This window comes from Heteronotia binoei, chromosome 2 (genome assembly GCF_032191835.1).
Source record: "Heteronotia binoei isolate CCM8104 ecotype False Entrance Well chromosome 2, APGP_CSIRO_Hbin_v1, whole genome shotgun sequence".
Lineage (NCBI taxonomy): Eukaryota > Metazoa > Chordata > Lepidosauria > Squamata > Gekkonidae > Heteronotia > Heteronotia binoei.
The window spans coordinates 107,091,655-107,115,981 of record NC_083224.1 but is presented as its reverse complement, the minus strand read 5'-3'; the positions used below and the strand labels follow the sequence as shown (position 1 = coordinate 107,115,981).

At 40.9% G+C, this 24,327-nt stretch overlaps 1 protein-coding gene and 1 non-coding gene across 2 annotated transcripts in view; one reads left to right on the top strand and one right to left on the bottom strand.

The window, feature by feature from the left end:
- Positions 1 to 24,327, top strand: part of LOC132567335 (cytosolic carboxypeptidase 6-like) — a 570,982-nt gene that overhangs the window by 122,772 nt on the left and 423,883 nt on the right. The window contains exon 4 of the mRNA XM_060233016.1: positions 9,436 to 9,547. Within this exon, the coding sequence (XP_060088999.1) occupies positions 9,436 to 9,547 (112 nt within the window). The remainder of the gene's footprint in view (positions 1 to 9,435; positions 9,548 to 24,327) is intronic.
- TRNAP-GGG (transfer RNA proline (anticodon GGG)) lies at positions 18,789 to 18,860 on the bottom strand. Its single transcript has one exon. It is a non-coding gene; the product is annotated as a tRNA-Pro (tRNA).

Here is a 24,327-nt window from a genome sequence, read left to right as displayed (position 1 = left end):
GCCCCTTCGGGGGAATGGCAACCCTAGGTGGCAAGCATAACTCCTCAGAAAATAAATAGGAATCTCAAAATTAGCCATCAGTTTCAGGATGATCAGGGGGGTTCCAGGACCAAAAAAATTGAAAGGATCCAGAATATCTTGGCTCAGGTTATCTCCAGACCTTCCTCCAATGCTAGTTACCCTTGAAGAGGAAGAATATGATGATGATGATGATGATGATGATGATGATGGATTTATATCCTGTCTTTCACTCCAAATCTCAGAGTCTCCAAGTGGCTCACAATCTCCTTTATCTTCCTCCCCCACAACAGACACCCTGTGAGGTAGGTGAGGCTGAGAGAGAAGCTGCCCTTTCAAGGACAACCTCTGCGAGAGCTATGGCTGACCCAAGGCCATTCCAGCAGCTGCAGGTTGAGGACTGGGGGATCAAACCTAGTTCTCCCAGATAAGAGTCCACACACTTAACCACTACACCAAACTGGCTCTCTGTTATAGCCTTGGCCAGAGCCTAATCTGTTGCTGTCCTGCTGCTGTGGGGCCTCCCAGAAAGAGAGAGGCAGATACCTTTGTGGCCTTTTGTCAAGCATAGCTATTTAAGAGAGCTTTTAGTGCATCTTAAAGGAATGTTTTACTGTTTAAACACTATCATGTTATATGAGGATGACTTTTCAGATTGTCACTGTATTTTTTTGTCTGATATTTATAGCACAGCTTAATAATAGCCAAAGCACCATTTAAAAGTTGAATACATTTAAATGAATGAATGCAAACAAATGTGCAGTGACTGTTGCTTTCGCCCTCTGAGATCTGAGCAAAAGTGAGGAGGGAAAAAAAGTACTGAATCAAAGTATGGCTTGTTGATATTAGAGATGTGTGCATGCTGTGGAATGCCCCAGTTCCTTTTTGATGTTTGTGCCTTTAGGTACTCTAACAAGTAGGGAGCGAGAGTGAACACATTAAAATAAGAAATGTATCACTGTGTTGCTTATTTTTATTACATATAAAAGAGAGAAAGAAAAAATGGAGGAATGCTTTGTTAACAATCCCATACTGTTTAAAATAATATAAAATTGTGTCACTCATTCTACAAACATTTACTCCACCATGTGGCCTTCAACAGCTAATGCTGATCTTCTCACTCTGTCTCTGCTAGGAGTACAGTGCCATTGTTAAATACTTCTTTGTGCATTCTTTCTGAGTTGTGATTCTACATAAGCAAATCTGTACAAAAAAGTCCAGTTGAGAAAGCAATCAAATGCCATGCCTCATTACCAAGCTGCCTTGTGGGTTTGAAATAAATAAAATGCAAAATGAGAAATCTAATCAGGATGCCTTTTCTTAAAAAGACAGTGAATGGCTGTGGTGCAATCATTGCTTACTCCATAGCAGCTGAGACAGAATTCTGCATTTGATATGCATTATGGAGCCAACTAAGCTCATATTATTTGCCATTTAAAAATCCCTCAGTACTGAAGGAAAGGAGCACAGTGTTTCATTAATGATCATGACTCCTGGGACTCTAAATAGTCCTAAGCATGTCAATTAATGGCCAATGGCAAGCAATCCAGTGCATTGACTCTGCATATATAACCACAGGGAACAAGCTCTGGCAGATTAGCTACTCTGCTACTCTGTTAGTTGTGGGGTTGGAATCAGGTTCCAGCAATTGTGTGATTCTACACTTTTGCCACATAGAACTTGCACTGACATGATTCCCACAACATTGTGATTAAAAATCAAGGCACAACATGGTATGAAAACTTTATTAGAAATTAACTCAAGCATATCACATGGTAGTTATCTCCAAAAATATTATCAAAGTTCTCTTCATACAAATTACTCCCGATATTGAAATTCCAAATTATTTGTTTCCAAAGCAAGTTCCCATGGTTTCTTGTGTTTCATTTCTGAATTGTGCACTGTGCATGTGGAATTTGTTGCACCTTCAGTTCCTTTCAATTCATATTATCTTTTCCACCCTCTCAAAGTACTAACTGAATAAACACTAAGGGCCAAGCTTCACAATAATTTTTGGCAAGTAACGTCTGGATTCCCTAGAATGAACTTGTGTTCCCTGCAGCTTAAAGGCAGATGATTCAGCTTGGAACTCTGGTGTGGATGAAAGACGGGCTCCTGCCTCCCCGCAACCTGTTTTGCTGAACCAAAATGGCTCCACAGAGAAACGTTGCTGTGATAGTGCATGTGATTATATCAGTATTTGTATGTAGTGCTTCAGCACATATGCTGATTGGTGAAACAACACGCAAAAAGGATCTTCATGCAATCATGCATAAAACATGTTAGCATTACTTGAGATGATAAAAGGTGCAAATAAAGTGGAAACTGTAGCAAACTACATGCATTCCAATCCCAACAATAATTTTAGGAATTCTCATAGTTAAACCAGAACAAAGGAGTGGAACACAATGCAGAGATAAATGTTGGAACATTTTTTTAAAACAAAAATTTAGTTGTATGTTTATTTCTGATGATCTCAAGCAATTTGAAACATAGCAATTTCTGAAGTTTTTGCAAGAATGCCTTGACTTGTAATAGTAGGCAGCAATGTGATGCTGAAACAGGATGATTTTTAAAAAAAATTCTCATCCTTTTTGTTTTGATCTAAAGTTCTCAGTTTTGATATTTCTCTTTTCTGAATTTATGGTTCTTTGTTTGTACCATTTTCTCTTTCCTTAATTTTTAAATAAATTGTAGGCATTTTTCAGTGTCGTTTGTGCATCAGTAAATCTGCATGATGTATATGTGTGTAATGCTATATATTACACACACATTATTAGATATATATAATAATGTATATATAATTGTGGGTTCTTAGGCATAGAAGAGGTTAGGTGGTAGTGATAACAAGCTCTTTATTGAGTACAGCATGGTAGTGGTTGCACTAACTGAACTGACGAATGGGGCCCGCTGGGCCAATCTATATACACTACTGGGTTCTCATGCTACCATGTTATTGGGTCATTCAAACAGCAAGGGGCCTGTGATTGGAGCAGGTCAGTTTGGATTTGGATCCTACTGCCCATTATTCCTAAGTCCCCAAGCTCAGTTCTTCAGGCTCCAATGGCCGTGGTGAAGGCTGTCCCATTATTGGACATCAGTGTGTTGGGCAGGCCATGGGTGGTGAAAACCCTGTGGAGGGCCCCTAGTGTGACCCGGAAGGGGGTGGACACTATGGGTATGACCTCGAGCTACTTCGAGTAAGAGTCCACTATGAGGAAAAATATTTGCCCTTGGAAGGGCCCCACAAAATTGAGGTGCAGGCAGGACCAGGGGTTGCGTGTGGACTCCCACTGTTGGGCTGGGGTTTAAGGCAGTGCCAGACGGGTCTCCTGGCATGGTTGGCATTGGACAACCCAGGATTCTATAGCATCATCAATTCCCAGCCACCATACAGAGTTGCGGGCCAGCGCCTTCATGCGCTCGATCCCCAGATGGGTTTGAGCAGCGCTGTGAGAACCCCCTGCCTCAACACCCGGGGTACCACGACCCTGTTTCCCCACAACAGACAATCTTTATGTACAGACAATTCGTTCCTGTGGGACGAAAAAGCAGCAAATTCCAACACCATCCGGCACGTGAGCCATCCCCTCCACACCCAGTCGAAAACACGGGGGAGGATTTTGTCCTTCCTGGAGCAGTGGGCAATATCCTTTCCATGCACTGGGCAGTCTGGCAGGGAGTCCAAAGCTATGATCTGGTGCACAGGGACCAGATCAGCATCCACTTAAGGCAGCGGCAGGCAAATCAGGGTGTTGGCGCGGCCCATGGCCTTCCCTAGGTAGTACTGGAGGTCAGATTGGTACCCCGTGAGAAAAATGGACCACTGCAAGACCAACGGAGATAGTATTTGGGGAGTTTGGCAGTCGGGGGCAAACAGACATAGGAGGGGCTTGTGGTCCGTGTGGATGGTAAAGGGCCGGCCATACAGATAGTCATGGAATTTTTTTACCCCCACCACAATGGCCAGGCCCTCCTTATCAATTTGCATGTAATTGTGCTCTGGTTTTTGCAATGTCCGTGAGTAGTAGACTACCAGAACCTCTTGGCCGTCCAGTAGCATGTGGGCCAAGATAGTGCCCACAGCATACAGGAAAGTGTTGAAGTGTGCCAGCAAGCTGTTAGAAGTCAATATATCTTTTACCGCTTTTACCGCTTGAAAAGCGGTGGCTTGCCGGTGACCCCAAACCCACAGAGCCTGTTTGTCTAGAAGCCTATGTAAGGGCTCCGCTACTGCCACCTTGTGGGGAAGGAGGATGTGGTAAAAGTTTAGGAGGCCCAAGAAAGCTTTTAATTCTGCCTTGTTTGTGGGGGCAGGCACCTCTCAAATGGCCCTAATTTTGTCCTTGGTTGGGTGGATTCTGTCTGCGTCCACTGTGTAACCCAGGAAATCTGTAGTGGAAACCCCCAACATACACTTCTCCCTTTTGACCTTGAGGCCCACCCCATCAAAATGCTGTAGTACGGCCTGGCGGTGCAGGGTGAACTCCTTTGGTAGCTGCAGTGATCAGCACATCATCAAAGAATGGTTGGACCCCAGGTATACCTTTTAAGAGTGAGTCCATTAAGATTCCAGCAGAAGCTGGGTTCAGGTAGCCAGCTCCAGGTTGACTCAGTCTTCCATTCTTCCGAGGTCGGTAAAATGAGTATCCACTTTGCTGGGGGGGAAAGTGTAGATGACTGGGGAAGGCAATGGCAAACCACCCCGTAAAAAGTCTGCCGTGAAAATGTTGTGAAAGCAACATCACCCCAGAGTCGAAAATGACTGATGCTTGCACAGGGGACTACCTTTACCTTTTTTACCATTAAGTTCTTGAAGATCCCCAAACTGCCGCCTGACCAGGAAGGCCCCCCTGTGCATTATGATGGTTTGGGCCTCCACCGTGGGGATGGAAGTAGCTGGGATTCCCCCCCCCCCCCGAGCACAGTTGCCTGAACGTGCGGGCTGAGATGACTGTCTGGCCCACCCCGGAGTCTACCTCCATATTACACGGCTTGCCTTCAATAAGAACAGTCACCTTGAACTTATCAGGGGAAGGCATAGGAAGCTGGCATACCTGGTCCCCCGCTGTGGTGAGTGTCTGAATGTCCTCCATGAATGTGACCTCATGGCAGCAGCCATGTTTCTGTCATGCAGAGCCATCCTGGCTCTGGCGTGGCAGCTTCATGCGGCAAACTTGTGCCAGATGGTTGGCCTGGCCGCACGTGTGGCAAACGATGTCCAGGTACTTGCAGGAGTGTCTTTTGTGGGCGTCTCCACAGCTGGTGCAGCCTCAGGTCGTTGCCATCTCTGTTGCACATGGCAGCAGGTGCTTCGGTTAAGCCTGATGCACTTTGAGGGCATTGTCTTCAGAGTCATCGGGGTTGGAGCGCTGGCGACCTGGTGTGCTCCAGTTGAGTGCCACTCCTTGTGCGATTTCTCATTGTCAGTGGCTTCACTCAGGGCATCTTCCAAGGTCAGGGTCTTCTTGACTGCCAGCTTCACCTGCATACATTCATCATGGAGGCCTGTTACAAAGCAGTCTAACAAGGCCTCATCAGGACTCATGAAGGCGCACTCATGAGCAAGGTGGCAGAGTTCCGCGAGGAAGATAGTGGCCAATTCTCCTGCCTGCTGGTTCTGCTTGTGGAACTCGATGTGCGGGTCGGCTGGGTTGAGAAGTGGTCAGTCAGCTTCTCCGTGATGGCCTTGTAGGTGGCTTCATGCAGTGTCAGTGGCAACAGCAAATTCTCCGCCAGCTCCAGCGTGTCCTCTCTGCTGCAGCTGAGCAGGAGACGCTTCTGCTGTTCTTCATCCATAATTTTATGGTATAGGATGAAGAAATTCATCCGCTTTTCCCATCTTTCTCTCCGCTCCGGTTGCTCATGGTTGAACTCCTGCATGAACCTCTGTGGGCTAGGCTGACTGGCCATGTGGGGGACCAATGGTGGATGGTCAGCAGGAGGCGTGGAGGTGCTGAATGCTCGCTCTTCACTCATCTCAGGTCTTGACTTGGCGACCTTCCTCAGTGATGGCGGTGCGATGCACTGAGCTGGAAGCAGCTGCTGCGGGGCACAGTGCAGTGCTGGTTGCTGGATCACCTACCAGGATCCCATCTTCATTGCCACTATAATATAGTGGGTTCTTAGGCATAGAAGAGGCGAAGTGGTAGTGATAACAAGCTCTTTATTGAGTACAGCATGGTAGTGGCTGCACTAACTGAACTGGCAAACGGGGCTCGCTGGACCAACTATATATACTGCCGAGTTCCCGCGCTAGCACATTATTGGGTCATTCAAACCAGCAGGGAGCCAGTGATTGGAGCAGGACTGTTGAGATTTGGATCCTACTGCCCATTGTTCCTAAGTCCCCAAGCTCAGTCCTTCAGGCTCCAATGAGCCAGGCAGGAACACCATTTGGTACACATAGATTCATATACATAACAATATATGAATACATACAAACATACATACATATACATATACATGCACCAGAACACATCTTTCTCAATACAAATTCCTCAGATTTAACAAGTGAAAGCACAGAACAGAAACTGTTTACAAAAATAAACACAAATGTACAAAGAAGTAAAATCGAGAGCATTCACTATTTGCTAGCTAAAATTAAATAAATTCTCTGTTCATGTAAACTCCAAAGTGAAGTTGTTGATCTGGGTTAACAATCCTTACTTTCATATCAGGAAGTCAGTGTATTGTCATCCTTGTTAATACATAGAACAGTGGGATTGAGTGCACCCAAAGAGTAATTGTACTGAGGAGCGAGATATTATTTAATTACAGCATAAATAAATATCTTGCAGATCAGTTCTATCAGGAGATAGCAGAAACAGCCCAGAGTAGCATATTGTCTCAGTTTACTGGTCTAGGGCTATACTGTAACCCCAAATCCGGTTCTTTGTAATATATACTAGATACTTTCTGCTTAAAGTAGAGTAGCCAACCTCAAGGTGTGACCTGGAGATCTCCTGGAATTTCAACTGATATTTTGACTACAGAGATCAATTTTTCTGGAGACAATGGCTGCTTTGGAGGGTAGATTCAATGGCATTATACTCCCCTTAGGTCTGTCTCTTCCCCAAATGCCACCCTTCCTGTGCTCTGCTCCCAATCTTCAAAAATTTCAGAACCTGCAGTTGGCATTCCTAGTTTAAGGGCAATCCAGTATATTTTCCAGCTTGGAGCTGTTTATACACTGAGCTATCGTGTCTAATCATAAAGTTTCTAAACTATGAAACCAAGCAGTTTAGACAGTCCTGAAGTGAAAGGGATGGTGGTGGAATCCCTAGAACCCCAAAGCAAAACACGCTTAAATGTAATCAATTAATTGTTTGATTTAAAAGAAATATAACCACAACCACTTTTTAAAAAAACTTTCTTTTTTATTGCTTTATTCTTATGCTTATTCTTGAAAGATGTCTGAACAAATGTTATTAATCATAAGCTGCAACATGAAACTCTTTATAGTCTAGAGGATCTACATATGTCAGTATTTAAGGGTTAAATTATCATAAGTGGGCAATACATTTCCCGGTGCTACTCTGTATGTTAAAGAAGTATTTTATTGAGGAGGATCATAATCTTTTAATTCATGCTTGATGGGCATCAGTGGTACAGGCAACATGAAAAGCTCTCATAGCCTTTTCAGGCATTATAAGTTCCTTGTGCTGCCATCAATTTTCCAGGTCGCCCAGCACAAACTGAAAAATTATGATGGGGTTACCCCCTAGAGTTGAAGTTCTTTCACCTCGAAGAAATGAAATAAAATTACCCACAGTTTCCCGATCTTCTAAGGGCTAGAAAGCAGAGCACGTATGTCAGAAGTTATGGATTTGCAGCTTAGTTTAATTTGTTTGTTTGTTTGACTTGTATTCCCACCAAAGCAGGCTCAGGGCAGCTCACATTAGGAAGTCATAGACAAAAGATAAAAATGCAAGTACATCATAAATAAAAACATATGAAACAATTTCATAAAACAATGGTAGGTGCTATTTGATCTCACATTAAAATATATTGATGTATTGATGATGGCGGATACTACCAACTACATTGGTGTTAAAATGTTATTATTCAAGTACTTCTGCTAGATGTCCTATTAGAAAAGATCTCCAGTCACAATATGATGTTCAAGATGGGCCAAGTGGATTAATTTCTGCTTTCCTGTTGTTATCGATTTTAATTCGAGAATGCCTGGCGGAAGAGCACCATGGTACAGGCCCTGTGGAACTGTGGAAGCTCTCACAGGGCCCTAACCTCCTCCGGCAGCTCATTCCAACAGGCAGGAGACACAACAGAAAAGGCCCTGGCTCTGGTCATCTTGAACCTGGCCTCTTTGATGTTGGGGATCGAGAGCAGATTTTGCAACCCCGACCAAGTGAGTCTCATAGTGAGTCTCATAGTGCTCAAGGGCTTGGATTTACCTGGATCTAGCACCAAGGTCTTGTCTTTTTCTTTGTCTTACTTTGTATTTTTATTTCACTTTTCTCCCCAGTAAGAATCCACTGTGGCTTACAATACAGTGCACCTCATTCTGTGATAATCTGGATCTGCTAGCTAGGTCACTTAGGGTCTTGGGACTGAGCTAAATATCTGTGAGCTGAGGAAGAACAGAACCTCAGCCCACATCTTATTCAGCTGCCATAAAGATATTACCCTCTTTCCTGCCCTGCTAGAAATGCCTCAGGCCATAACAAGGCTACATAACTGCAGACCATGCTAGATATAGCTGACAAAGGTAACATTGTTTGTGCTAAAGAGTGGGAGGAGTCAACTCTTTGTTCATTGTGTTAGAGAATGAGTACCATGCAATGCACTGACCTGTTCCATCTAAGACCCCTGACAACTTACAACCCCAGTTTTCCCCAAAAGTGATGTCACATTGTGCATGGTGATGATGGCTGCTGTGGCTCCACCCCTGCATCTTCCTCTGGGTGCCATCCAAAACCTCTGCTCATCTAAGCATAAACTGGATTTAAAAAAAAATTAAGCAATGATTTATGTTGTTAGAAGGTATTTTGATGGGAAACGTCACACTTGAAATGAACATGTGCCTTTTATAGCTGATGTCCTGCATGTGCGTTTTGAATTCAGTGGTCTCACCTCAAATCCAGGATATTTCTTGAGTGGTAGACCTAAGAAATATGTGAGTTGCTCCTAAACTGGATACTGGATACTATATGTTCCATGTAGTACCGTTTCTTTCCAAAATCCCAACTTGTGATCTACAGGTAGCTCTCTGGGGGTCACTGTTTTGTTATATCTGCCACAAGTAAAGTCCAGAATGTGGAAGAATGGCACTGCAGTGCACATAATGTCCCCCTGGTCAATACCTAGCTTACTAAGGTAGGGGGTCTCTCACACACAATTTATTTACAATATCTTTAAGTGTGATTGCCTGCACTATACTTTTTTTTTTTACAGGTGCTCTCTAATGGGCTTTGATTTAAATCGACATTGGGTGGATCCTTCTCCTTGGGCTCATCCTACACTACATGGTGTCAAGCAGCTCATTATTGAGATGTACAACAATCCGGTAAGTAGATAACTTTGCCTCAGCACAACAACTAAACAAAAGGGTATATATGTTTCTTTCTCTTCCACTGAAAGGTGACGGGAATTGGGACAAAAAAATTCCAGCTTCAAGTTCAGGCTAATGGAGTCTGAACTTGCTGAAACTGAGAGGCAAAAGGATCTTGAGGTTGTGGATAGCTCAATTAAAGTGCCAATGCAATGAATTGGAGCAGTGAAAAAGGCAAATTCGATGTTAGGGATTAGTAGGAATGGGATTGAACATAAAACAGATGATATTATAATGCCTCCATGTAGATCTACGTTGTGACCTCATTTGGAATACTGTGTAGAATTCTTGTTGCCATATCTCAAAAAGAAATTGCAGAGCTGGAAAAAGTACAGAAGGTAAACAAGGTACTTAGGGGATTGGAATGCCTTCCCTATAATTTATGAACACTTGGGACTTTTCAGTTTAGAAAAGAGGTGACTAAGGGAGAACAATGGAAAGCAATGAGCTCTGCTTACTTTACCTTATTCCATTGTCTGATGAAGTATGCATACATATGAAAGTTTACGTTCTGAATAAAACGATGTTGGTCTTAAAGGTGCTACTGGACTCCTACTTTGTTCTGTTGCTTCAGACCAACACTGCTGCCCACCTGGATCTAAGAGAGAACATGATAGAGGTTTATAAAATTATGCACAGGGTGGAGAGAGTTGACAAAGTGAATTTTTTCTTCTCTCAAAATATTAGAACTTAAGGGCATATAATAAAGCTGATGGGAAGTAAGGTCGGGACAGACAAAAAGAATTTTTTACACAGAGAATGATTAAAATGTGGAATTTGCTGTCAAAGGATGTAATGATGGCCACAGGAGTAATCAACTTTAAAAGAGGATTAGATAGATTCATGGAGGTTAGGTCTATCAGTAGGTACTAGCCATGGTGACCAAGGGGAACCTCCATGTTCAGAGGAAGTCAACCTCTGATCCCAGTGGCAGGAGGCAATATCAGGGGAAGGGTTCAGCCTCTATACCCTGTTGTTGGCAACTCAGATGAACTGATTAGCCATCCTGTGAGACAGGATGCTAGTCTGGGTGGAACAGGGCTCTTCTTGTATTCTTACATTTACTATTTCACACTATGACTCTGCTCTGTATTGATCATGCTACAACTAATCCAACAGAGATACTGCTGTATTTCTTCCTTGGATTCCGTGCTCCAAACTGAACACAATATTCCAGCTGAGATCTAACCAGAGCAGAGTAAAGTGATACCATCACTTCACTTGATCTGGGCACTATACTTCTGTTGATACAGCCCAAAATCAAATTTTCTTTTTTAGCCACCGCATCACACCGCTGACTCATTTAATCATTGCTGAATACATCTGAATTCAACATAGTTACTTCTATACTGCCTTTGCTGCAAAAGGTTAAATGTTGGACTAAAAGACGCAAGTCCTAAAATGTTCATTTTAAAATAGTGATAATTTTTAATGCAAATTCAAAGCAGGTGTTGCTATGTAAAATCTAAAGCAGAAGGGAAATAGCATTTGCAAATGTGACATCAATACACATACATATATACAGATGCTAGCCAGAGAAGCAGGACTATTTGAAGGTGAAATTGCAGCTAATCAGGGGAGATGGATTAAGGAAAGAAGAAGAGTGGAAGACAGACAGTTATTGAATATATGGCATCAGTGTAGAAGGATTATTGAGTATGTGACCTAAGAAAAACCTCTCAACACAGATAGAGGTGGATTTTAAAATATAAAATAATTAATTGGCTTTTGGTGAGAAGTGTAATGGGATTTTATGCATGGCTCTTGTTGAGTAAATTCCCGATGCTCCATCTCACAGTGACAGCTCCCCTTTAAGGAAATGTCAGTGTATTAAAGCACATATTGGTGTTATTCCTTTTTCTGTAGCAGCTGGTTTTACAGATTGTCTGTATATCTAATAGCCAAAGACTGGCCCACTTATATGTAGGCAGATTACACAATGAAGTTTAAAACAGCTCTGATGTACAGTTCTGGAAACTTAGCATGATATCAATGTTTAAATAGAAATTTGATTTGGAGGTAAACCCCCCCCATGCAACATCTGTGAATGTGCAGATGTTGCAAAAACAAGACCCAGAGTTTGTTCATATTTGGGGTTGCTATAGGGAAACAAAAATGGGATAGCTACGCTACTAGGAATGGTCACAGACAGGGGAAATGCAGTTTGGTTTGTGGTTCTTGGCATGCTTGGTTTGTGAACCGTGATGTATAGTATTTTATAGCACCTATTTTATCTATTTCTAACTAATTTATTTATGTAATTGATTGTATTTAAAATTGTTGTTTATATTGTTTTATTGAATCATGGAATTCCATGTCTGTGAGCCGCCCTGAGCCCGCCTTTGGCGAGGGAGGGCGGGATATAAAAATAAAGTTGTTGTTATTATTATTATTATTATTATTATTATTATTATTATTATTATTATTAACTGTCATGAACTTTTAGCCACCAAACAAACTAGTTCATTTGTCAAACAACCTCAGTGTGCTAGAGACATCAAACTTACAGGGAATCTCCAGATGATTCTCCTCTACCTGCTCTCCAAGTTTGGTGAGGATTGCATTTTCAGGGTCTGTGTTATGGCACCCCAAAAAAGGTGCCCCAAGGAAAGTGCTTTTGGGGGAAATTACAGGTGGCCATTTTGACTGGCACAGGTTCATCAGGAGTGTATATAATGGATCCTGTGCAAGCTTGAGACATCAAAGTTGCAGGAGACCTCCTCTGGATGCTCCTCTACATGCCCCCCAAGTTCTGCCCCCCCCCCCGTTGCTTTGAAATTTGATAAACATTCAGATTGAGCAGAGACAGTCTGTCTGAAAAAGTATCAATTCACAAACCACCATGAACAGCTTGAAAGTTCATGGGAAATTCCTTCTTGTTGACTTGCTACAAACCATGAACCAGCCAAAATTCATCACAAACTTTAGTTTGTGAAGCAGTTTGTGCACATCACTATATACTACCGTACTAGCAATGAAAAGAAATAAAGGAGAAGAGGGGAACCAATTCAGTGACAGTGGAAAGGGGAAGCCTAAACAGCTCTGAAAACCCACAGAGGATAGATAGATTGATTGATTTCTGTCAATTTGTAGTCCTCCCTTTCCCATGGTGGGCTCAGGGCTGATTCCAACATCGTAAACCATTAAAACAAACAATAGGCAATCTAACAGATAAAGAGTAAAACAATCAAACAGTTAAAACAGGTTAAAATATTAAAATAAAACAGTTAAGTTGCCGCTCAGAGTTAGTTTAAGGCAGCATTCATGGCAATTCATATGGTATGGACATATCAATTGAGGCATACTTGTCCCAGCCTAGGTATCGGCCCGATTTTAAGCAATCAGTGCAGGGAGGCCAATTTAGATGGTATAATAGAATAAGGACATCTGCTTGCCTCAACCATAGGCCTGGCAGAACATCTCCGTCTTACAGGCCCTCCGGAATGGCAACAAATCCGGTAGTGCCCGCACCTCCACAGGGAGCTGATTCCGCCAGGTCAGGACCAGGGCCGAAAAAGCCCTGGTCAAGGCAAGTCAGACGTCCCTTAGGCCAGGGATTGTCAGGAGATGTTGACTGGTCGACCATAATGACCTCTGGGGCTCATATGGGGAGAGATGGTCCCCGCAGGTATGCCGGTCCCAGGCCATGTAAGGCTTTAAATGTCAATACTAAAACCTTGAAGTGGGTCTGGTACTCGATTGGTAGCCAGTGTAAACTGCGCAGCATCGACTGAGGATGAAGAAGATATGATGGGGCAGCGAAGGAGTAAGGAGAATGGAGAAATGGCACAGGAGCAATGGCACAGGGAGAAGCTGTCAAGGAGGGGAGACAAATAGTAGGATTCATCCTCATCTAACCCCATGAGAAAAGTTAAAGCTGTTGTAGAAACAGATAAACAAAGCAAAATGAAAGGGAAATCTCCCATAATACAGAAGGAGCTGTGGACCAGTGGCAGGGTAAAAGAATGTTGCAGTATATGAATCCATACACATTTAGGGAACATTAATGAGGAAGTTAGTACCTGTTTAATGAAGTACTAACTTTCATGCTGAAAAGACTCAAAATGGAGCTGAAATCAGGACAAGTCATGGGACAAACAGCAGATTGCACAAGGCACATTCATGTTTAAATGAACCCAACAGGCATTCATTGACTGATTGCATTTGTATTCCTTTCTTTCTTCATGGAACTTAAAGGGGCTTGTCAAATACAGTCATATATAATGAATCAGTTCCCTATTCTGACCCAGTCTGGATCTGATTAAAACATCTAAAAGACTTCCCCCCTCTTCTTAAAAATTTGTTTGTGAGTTTTGAAGAAAGTTCCCTCTCTTGATACTACTCAAAGAAACAGTTTCACAACCACTAGCAGCTATAAATAGTGAAACCAGTTACTAGTCATGTGGGGAAAGTTTTGTGAGAAAATGGATAATAAAAAATGTGACAAGGAAGAAGCAGGGAGCTCCAGATGTTATGATGACATTTTTAAAACCGATTTAAGATTGTTTAGGTTTTAGACATTACTATATTACTTGATTCTTTTTTTTTTAAGTTTGCTTTTCCCCAGAGTGTTTATTGGATGGATATTACATTTTATTTGTAAGAAAGGGACAAAACTAAAGTCTAAAAGATGTCCAAAAACATTGAAATAACCAATACTGAGTGTAAATAATTCTATGTCATTACATTGTTATCATGAAATGTGGTTTGCTAATTGAATTTTAATTAGAACATCCTCCATTAATACATGTTCAGGTCTGATGCTTTGTGTGTATGATTTGTGAATACCACTTAATTGCTTTTCAAACAATAAGTAATCTGTCTGCCTTGTGCAGATGAAAGAATCTGATCTTTAGAATAACCTCTACTTGGAGATCCTGTAATACAAGTAGAAGCCAGTGGTAAATTGCACAAAGGTGTATTTTAAGCAGGTTATTCTAAAATCTGACTTTCTCTGCTCTTGACATATCCTTACACCAGTGGTACACAGCCCATTCTGCATTAATCTGTGGGCCAGACCAGGTATCAAGTTGAATTTCTTATTAGAAAGGCAAAACAATACTATATAACTGTTTAATATACTTTAGGTAATTATCTGAATTAGGTAAAGTCTCATACACAGTAAATTGTATAAAATGTGGGGAAAATTGGTTTGTTTCATGCCTTCATGACAAATCTAGATATGCTGCTAGAAATGCTTTTATTCCTGAAATGTTTTTACTTCTGAAATTTATTGAAACCTGTTTTAACGCCATACTGTTATGTTAATTTTAATATTCTGTAATTGTTTTAACTATTTTATAAGTATAATTGATGTAATGTGTGTTTTATGTTGTGAGCCGCCCTGAGACTGCCCCGGCGGGGAGGGCGGGATAGAAATAAAAAATTATTATTATTATTATTATTATTATTATATTATTTCATGAGAATGGTAACAAATAGGGGCATTATCAGTATTAGTTATTTGTAGGGTAATTTTTTTATGTTTCCAACAGTGCTTTAAATTTTGAACTAGACACTCAGGGCCATGTTATCTCGTTCATACCAGCTTGCTTCAAGAAACTCGGGAGTAGAGAGGACATATAGTGGGGAGAAGGTGATTAGCAAGTTTTGGCACTTTGCATTTGAACCATGTAACAGATAGATCCAAGGTATATCTACATAGGCATAGCCCTCTGAGTTTAGTTTTAGCAAGACCCTGCCTGACTGTCATGTCTTGCTTTTCAATAAATGCCTTTGATCAAACTAAGGTGTGTTAGTTGGTGAAGAACTTGCAGTACTTGACACCAATGCTTGTGTGCTACTTCAAAAAGTCACCTATTACTAATTGGTGATAAATCTCTGAAGGGCTTCCCTGTTGCCTTTCCCGGCAGTCTGAACGGCCTGGGAGTGGAAGGAAGTGCCTCCCAACCACTCCTCTGAGGTGCACGCAGCTCATCACTCTCCTGACAGCGGGGCACCTCAACCTATGCTGGCTTTTTCCTGAGCCAGGAGGTTGCCAACCCAAGTTGCCTGTCTATATTCAGCCTTAGTTTCACAGGGTAAATTCAAGTCTTGTGTTTACTCATGTTCCATCCTTTTTGAGAACCTGTCACTTTGGGAACAAACTGGCAAAACAACTTATTTGGAACAAATCAACATGGTCTGTGTGTCAAGCATGCGGGTTCAATGACGAGCCGAAGATGAGACAAAGACTACGTTTATTGACAGACTGATACTTTGGCTCAAGCCGTTGCTTGAGAAGAATGAAACCAATACATTGATACACAACTTTTAAGATACACTTCAAAGGGATTCCTACGGGAAGGGGAAGCTGGGAAACGTTCACACATAGAATATCAAAACTACATACATTCCCAGGGCGTTATCAGGCATTCGGCCTTGCAATGCTCAGATGGCTCATGCTCCCAGAGAAAGATTCATGGGAAGGTGCTGATTGCTTTGTTCCCTCTAATTAACAGTCATAAAGCAAGAGAGGAGCCAGGAAAGAATAATAAACTAACAACATTTGGTGCCCAGGCCTGCTTTTGTCAGGCCCTAAAACCATCAGTTATTGATCAGAATTAGCCATGCTTGACACTGTGCTTTAATTTGATACTTCTTTCATACTATATGACTCTGGTAAGTGCTCTAAAGTGCTTTAAAGATACTGTGAATCTGATATTTTAATAAGGACAAAGAGAAACGTGTAAAAAGCACAGACACATTATTCTCTCTGTATTAAATGTAGGGACATCACAGAAGGACATGGTGGCTGTTGTTAAGTTGTTGGTATCTGGCTATCCACTGATGCTAACTGCTTGTAGAATTTCCTACAGGCATCTGAAAAACTGCCCATGAAACAATCTGCTTCTTTCATTGCTAGGGAATAGCAATGTTCTGTTAAATGTTACCTACGCCTCCAAATTTCTCCAAGGATGCTTAGACAAATTTTGTATATGACAGGATTGACAAAATGTGTCCCCATCTTTTAAATTACCAGGATGCTAGTTTGCTCTTTATCTACAGCTGTTCTCAGATTCTGTTAATATCTAGGCTTTTGTCCTGCCTAATATTTATTGTCTCTAAGGATGTACCAACATGTCCTTTTCCAGATGTTTTATTTTTGCTTTCTTATGCTGCTGTTGTGAAATTATAGTTTGGCCTATTTTTGTTGCTGGTGTTTCTTTGATACCATTTTTTGTGCAAAACCAAGTGTCAGTTTTAAGAGTAATATATTTTAATCAAATTTTATTGCTGTGTTCAGGAGAAGGACTTCATCTTGAGTGGCGAGAAGCTGTGCCAGGAAACAAAATTCTTAAATTAAAAAAAGAGAAAAAGAAAGCTTGGCTAGGAAAATCATTAACAACTGTAAACTTCTTGTTGTCCTGCTCTTCATACAGGTTGTGTGATTGCATATCCAGTAACAGCCAATATAGAACTCTTATGCTCTGTCTCAAGTGCCTCACACATGCTTATTTTAATAAGATGGATATGGCAGTTATGGCATGAGTTCTTTCAACTCCCTTCTTTGTACACATTTACAGTTTGCTGCTCCATATGCTATGAAGAACTCTGAGTGATTCTAGTAGGCTATGGGTTGTTAGGACATACGATGCAGCCATCCTTGGTAAAGCTAAGCAGGTGTGGGTCTGGTGAGATACTGGAGAGGGACATTAGGAAAATTACATGTACTCAGTCCAATCTTGAGTTGGACAAGAAGGCAGAATATAAATGTAATGACTTCTTTTAAATACTTAGCAACGTATCCATGCAGAGCCCAAGTTAGGAGACAGATTTTGGACAGTGAATCAGTTAAAAGCTTCTCACGTTAAAGGTTTTAAAAACTTATTGACTAATCTAATACCACTATGTATAATAAATATATACAATCTACCAGGATAAATTCATGCAAAATATTGATGTGGCAATTATTTCTTTTTCTGTTTATGGGCACTGAGTCCTTGTGATGGAAAGGCTTCAGTTTTGACAGCTGAAATGTACTGAACATTTCCAGCAATTTGGCTATTATCATCAATTGGGGGGGGGGGGGGAATGGCTTTATGAATCCACCCTGAATTTGCTTTGAATCCAATCCTGGAATACAGAGACTACTCTGATTGGAAAATTGCTTTAAATATTTACTGCAGGATAGACTGAAATGAAGTTTGAGTATTAGCAATGGGATTCTATGCCTAATTCTTTTACGTAAAGGAAATGGCTTATTTTCAGGAAAACCTTTATGTTCTATTGGAAAAACTAATCCCTGAACTTCCATTCAAGTGGTCTGTGGTTTGCAGCCAATTAATATCTTGAAATCTGAGCTCATCTCAAATGACAACATTGCTTAAATTACCTCCCACTTTTGCTCCACTTCTGTGATGTCTGTTCATTATCAAATAACTCAAATGAAAGAATAACACTCTGGTCTCAGGACTGCACAGACCCTGCTGGTGTCTGCCATAAATTTCCTTTTTGTCAGGGCAGCAAATTGTGTCCATCTTCAAGCTCTACTTTCACTCTTGGAATGATGTTATTAGCATAGTCATCAATGTGAAACTACACAGTGATTGAATAAAATATAATAATGGACTTGGCAGGGGTTACGTATCTAAATTGCCCACTTATATTCTCTGACTTTACAAGTGGCATCATCTAATCTAACATTTGGATAGTTGGAAGCTATCATTTTCTGCTCTGCATGCACCCCCTCTCACCCATTTTCACTGCAAACAATTTTGTAACTTTCAGTAACAAAGATTTTGTAGCTATTTAAAAAATTAATAAGCAATGCTGGCCCCTAACAAGTATTAAACAAGAAATGTCCCTTTTTGTGAAATCACCATTACTGTATGCTGTTAGGAAATGTGTAATGAAAATATGGGGGCCTGCTGAAGGCTTCAAACAATGAATGAGGTTTTATTTATTCATTAGATTTTTAAATTTCTACTCACCTGAAGGACCTCATGATGACTTACATTAAAACCAATAAGGTAAAAACAGCATAAAAACAAATATAAAATATTAACATTAAATATTAAAATATGTGGCTATCACCATACCACTATTAAAACAGTCCAAAAATGAACATATGAAGCTGCCTTATACTGAATCAGACCTTTGGTCCATCAGAGTCAGTATTGTCTTCTCAGACTGGCAGTGGCTCTCCAGGGTCTCAAGTTAAGGTTTTTTGCACCTATTTGCTTGGACCCTTTTTTGGAGATGCCAGGGATTGAACCTGGGACCTTCTGCTTCCCAAGCAGATGCTCTACCACTGAGCCACATCCCTTCCCCCGCATTACCCTCCAAAGGTCAACCTAAAGAATTCAGCATCGCATGCTCTGTGGAAACTAAACAAGTCTGGCAGGGCATGGGTGTCATCTGAGAGCACATTCCACAGGGTGAAGGCCACAACAGATAAGGCCCTTCCCCTGGTGACTGCTAACCACCCCTTCCTGGAGCTAGGCACCCAAAAGAGGCCCTTAGAGCATAAACCTTCCCATAACCACACCTTCCATGGTCTCCCAAAGCACCTCAAGAGTAGAGGAGGCAATGGACTAGGGCTGAGGTGCAGGAATGTGTGCCTGACAGCAAATGGTCTCCACTCTTCCAAGGAAATTCTGGAATAGACTAAGACATCACAGAATCTCGGGCTCAGTACTTCTCATGAGTAGAGGAGCTGAGTCAGCTTGCATGGAAGAGTAATGTGGGAACCAGCAGCATTTGTAATCTCCCTACAGCCACTGTGGGATTGACAGTCTTGCTGATTACCGCATTAGTTATTGGACATTTTGTAGCTATTTGTGTTACCTGACCCTTGGGCTGCTTTTGACTCTGTCTTTTGAAATATGTAACCTGACCATGGCCTGACTCCTTGGACTGCCTTCTGACTTAGCCTTTTGATTGTGTTACTAGACTTCTAGACTGTGAACTGAAAATCCCTGCTATCAGACCCTGTGGTTCCTGGGACTTGCCTCTGTACTGGTGGCCAGGACAGTATAGGACCCTGATATTATAGCCATTACACCTGCAATTGAGCTGCTCCTGAGCCCAGTTCAAGGTGTTGGTTTATACCTTTAAAGCCATACATAGTAAGTAAGTAAAGTAAGTAAGTTTTATTCTTATATCCCGCCCTCCCCCACCAAATGTGGGTCTGGGATATCTGAAGCACTGTCATCTCCCATAAGGTTCTGCTGGGAATGAAGGTCATAGGAAGGGGCCTTCCTGAATGTCACATCATTCAAAAAAATATGTTTGGTTTGGAGGGCGGCGGTTTGGAGATTTGCCTGAAATCTTAGTGCTCCCAAAAGCCAACAAAAATACACTTTCAAAGTTCTTATAACACCCTCATATGAGAAAAAAGCAGAAAGGGACTAAAATAACATCATTCCCACCTTGAAAAGAAGAAAAAATGGGAGCAGTAAACTCTTATTTTATTAAAATTAACCCAGGGACTCAAACAGAGGGCAGAAAGCCTAGTGAACCCAAAATGGCTGCGGGCTCCATGGACATTAGCAAAGAAGCAATGGCACTAAATTGTTCAGGTTGGTGAGAACCAGAGAGGATTGTGAGGAACTCCAAAAGGATCTGTTGAGGCTGGGTGAGTGGGCGTCAATGTGGCAGATGAGGTTCAATGTGGCCAAGTGCAAAGTAATGCCCATTGGGGCCAAGAATCCCAGCTACAAATATAAGTTGATGGGGTGTGAACTGGCAGAGACTGACCAAGAGATTGTGGTAGATAACTCACTGGGATTGTGGTAGATAACTCACTGAAAATGTCAAGACAGTGTGCGATTGCAATAAAAAAAGGCCAACGCCATGCTGGGAATTATTAGGAAGGGAATTGAAAACAAATCAGCCAGTATCATAATGCCCCTGTATAAATCGATGGTCCGGTCTCATTTGGAATACTGTGTGCAATTCTGGTCACCGCACCTCAAAAAGGATATTATAGCATTGGAAAAAGTGCAGAAAAGGGCAACTAGAATGATTAAAGGTTTGGAAAACTTTCCCTATGAAGAAAGGTGAAAATGCTTGGGGCTCTTTAGCTTGGAGAAATGTCGACTGTGGGGTGACATGATAGAGGTTTACAAGTTTCTGCATGGGATGGAGAAAGCAGAGAAAGAAGTACTTTTCTCCCTTTCTCACAATACAAGAACTTGTGGACATTCAATGAAATTGCTGAGCAGTCAGGTTAGAACAGATAAAAGGAAGTACTTCTTCACCCAAAGGGTGATTAACATGTGGAATTCACTGCCACAAGAGGTGGTAGCAGCTACAAGCATAGCCAGCTTCAAGAGGGGTTAGATAAAAATATGGAACAGAGGTCCATCAGTGGCTATTAGCCACAGTGTGTATATATGTGTGTGTGTGTGTGTGTATATACCTAAACAATATATAAAAGATTTTTGGCCACTCATCAAAGTTCACTCATCAAAGTTCCTCATCAAAGGCTCCTTAGAAAGCTCGAGAGTCATGGAGTAAAAGGACAGGTCCTCTTGTGGATCAAAAACTGGCTGAGTAATAGGAAGCAGAGAGTGAATATAAATGGGCAGTCTTCGCAGTGGAGGACGGTAAGCAGTGGGGTGCCGCAGGGCTCGGTACTGGGTCCCATGCTCTTTAACTTGTTCATAAATGATTTAGAGTTGGGAGTGAGCAGTGAAGTGGCCAAGTTTGCGGATGACACTAAATTGTTAAGGGTGGTGAGAACCAGAGAGGATTGTGAGGAACTCAAAAGGGAGCTGTTGAGGCTGGGTGAGTGGGCGTCAATGTGGCAGATGTGGTTCAATGTGGCCAAGTGCAAAGTAATGCCCATTGGGGCCAAGAATCCCAGCTACAAATACAAGTTGATGGGGTGTGAACTGGCAGAGACTGACCAAGAGAGAGAGCTTGGGGTCGTGGTAGATAACTCACTGAAAATGTCAAGACAGTGTGCGTTTGCAATAAAAAAGGCCAACGCCATGCTGGGAATTATTAGGAAGGGAATTGAAAACAAATCAGCCAGTATCATAATGCCCCTGTATAAATCGATGGTGCGGTCTCATTTGGAGTACTGTGTGCAGTTCTGGTCGCCGCACCTCAAAAAGGATATTATAGCATTGGAGAAAGTCCAGAAAAGGGCAACTAGAATGATTAAAGGGCTGGAGCACTTTCCCTATGAAGAAAGGTTGAAACGCTTGGGACTCTTTAGCTTGGAGAAACGTCGACTGCGGGGTGACATGATAGAGGTTTACAAGATAATGCATGGGATGGAGAAAGTAGAGAAAGAAGTACTTTTCTCCCTTTCTCACAATACAAGAACTTGTAGGAATTCAATGAAATTGCTGAGCAGACAGGTTAAAACGGATAAAAGAAAGTACTTCTTCACCCAGAGGGTGATTAACATGTGGAATTCACTGCCACAGGAGGTGGTGGCGGCCACAAGTATAGCCACCTTCAAGAGGGGTTTAGATAAAAATATGGAGCACAGGTCCATCAGTGGCTATTAGCCACAGTGTGTGTGTGTATATAAATTTTTTTGCCACTGTGTGACACAGAGTGTTGGACTGGATGGGCCGTTGGCCTGATCCAACATGGCTTCTCTTATGTTCTTATGTGTGACACAGTGTTGAACTGGATGGGCCATTGGCCTGATCCAACATGGCTTCTCTTATGTTCTTATCTAAGGCTGACTTAAATGAACTTGAGTACAATTTGTTATCCAAAATAAAGACCCTGCTGGATCCTATGCAGAATCAACTCCAAGAAATTAATACTACTTTACATGATGTTAAAAAAAACCCAGCGGAGGCTGCAATGACTCTAGCTGAAACCCTGAAAGACGAAAACCAGATGATGCAAAAAGACTCCGATAATATGGTATCAAAAATACTCTTTCTGGAAACAGAACTACGATAAAGTAATATAAAATTGAGAGGTTTCCCGAAAAACCAGCTTGAAATGAAAAATCTTCAATCTTTCTTGCCAACTTCGTTGGCTAAGCAATTAAATTTGGAGGATGACGTGATTCCCATTATAACCAAGGCATATAGACTTGGCTCTCCAACTAATCCAAACAGAAAAGGTCCTAAAGACATTGTACTCCTTGACTACAGAGTTAAAACTAAAGTACTTTTTGAAGCCAGACAGAAGGGATCCTTTCAATTTAAAGACATCAAAATAGAGGCATTTCCAGACATACCTCCAGAGGCGTCACTAGAAGATGAGACCTCAAGCCTATCACTCAACAACTACAAAAGGCGCAACAGAAATACAAATGGATTGGACCAGCCACTCTACAAGTTATGAACAATGGTACCAACCTTCAAGCAAATGACATGGCTACAGGTCTGAAATTTCTTAAAGCACTTGGCTTTAAAGAACCTGCAGACTTTACTAGAAAAATCTCCAAAAGAAAACTGTTCCAGCAATCCACACCTCCAAAAACAAAGAACAGTAGAATTCCAGTCCCTGCTTCACCTAAACAAGCAGAAACCTGAATTATTTAGTAAGACTTTGATATACCTTGCAGATGAAAAGCTATCTTGTTTGAGATGTTATTTTCAATAGTAAAAACTTATATTGGTGTGTGTGTGTGTGTGGGGGGAATCTTTCTTTTTTCCTTTTCTATGAAACTTAACTTCAATTTAAGTATTGTGGTAAAACTGAAGTCCCTCATTTTCACCCAGATTTGGTAGTGAAAACAATATTCACTTTCCTGATAGTAGGAGTCATAGGGTAGTATTATAATTTAAGGTAATATTTAGATTAAGTTAGGATTAAAATAAGAGTTGTTAGACATAGTAAGTATTAATGATAGTTAGAATTTGAAGAGATACAATAGGTAGATTTGTAGTTATAGTTTTAGATTAAAATAGGTAGATTTGTAGTTATAGTTTTAGATTAAAATTATAGTTCGAAATAGAGTATAGGTAATATAGTAAAAATAGGAATAGAAATGTAATGTTGTAGTGTGAATTTTTAGGTATATTAGTAGTTTAAACTGTAGATTAGTGTTATACGTAGGAACATAGCATAGTAAGTACAATATGGAGAAAATATTTATTTTGATAGAATAAAACAAACTTTAATGAGACTATTTTAAGTTATTTTATTTTATTTGAGTTAATGGGTTAATATTGTGTATTAAATATAGTATTATATAAAGATAAATACCTATATACTTGATTTATTAATTTTATTAATTAATTATGGTTCCATGCATAAACATTCATTCTCTGATCACAAGAGGTCTTAATAATTGTATCAAATGCAAATATGTATTTTCTAATTTATTTACACTGCACCCTGATATTCTTTTTCTTCAGGAGACTCACCTGAAAGATAAAGGTAGATTACTGTTTAAAACAAACTGGTTTAATTTTCAATTCCAAGCAGGTGGATGACTGAAATCCTGAGGAGTAGCTATACTGCTATCTAAAAATGTTCGTTTCAAATTACAGGATACCCTAAAAGACCCTAGAGGTCATTTTTTATTTGTGAAAGGCTTACTCAAGAATCAAAAAATCACACTGGGCTCTATTTATGCTCCAGACTCGAAACAAATTATGTTTTTAGAAGAAACATTTGAACTCCTAAACAAATTTAAAGAAGGAGAATGTATACTGGGAGGTGATCTGAATTTTATAGCAAATTACATTCTAGATAAAACATACCCATTTGGAAAATGAAATCTGAAAAGAAATAACGATACTAAATTGATATTTGTAGTTATAGTTTTAGATTAAAATTATAGTTAGAAATAGAGTTTAGGTAAT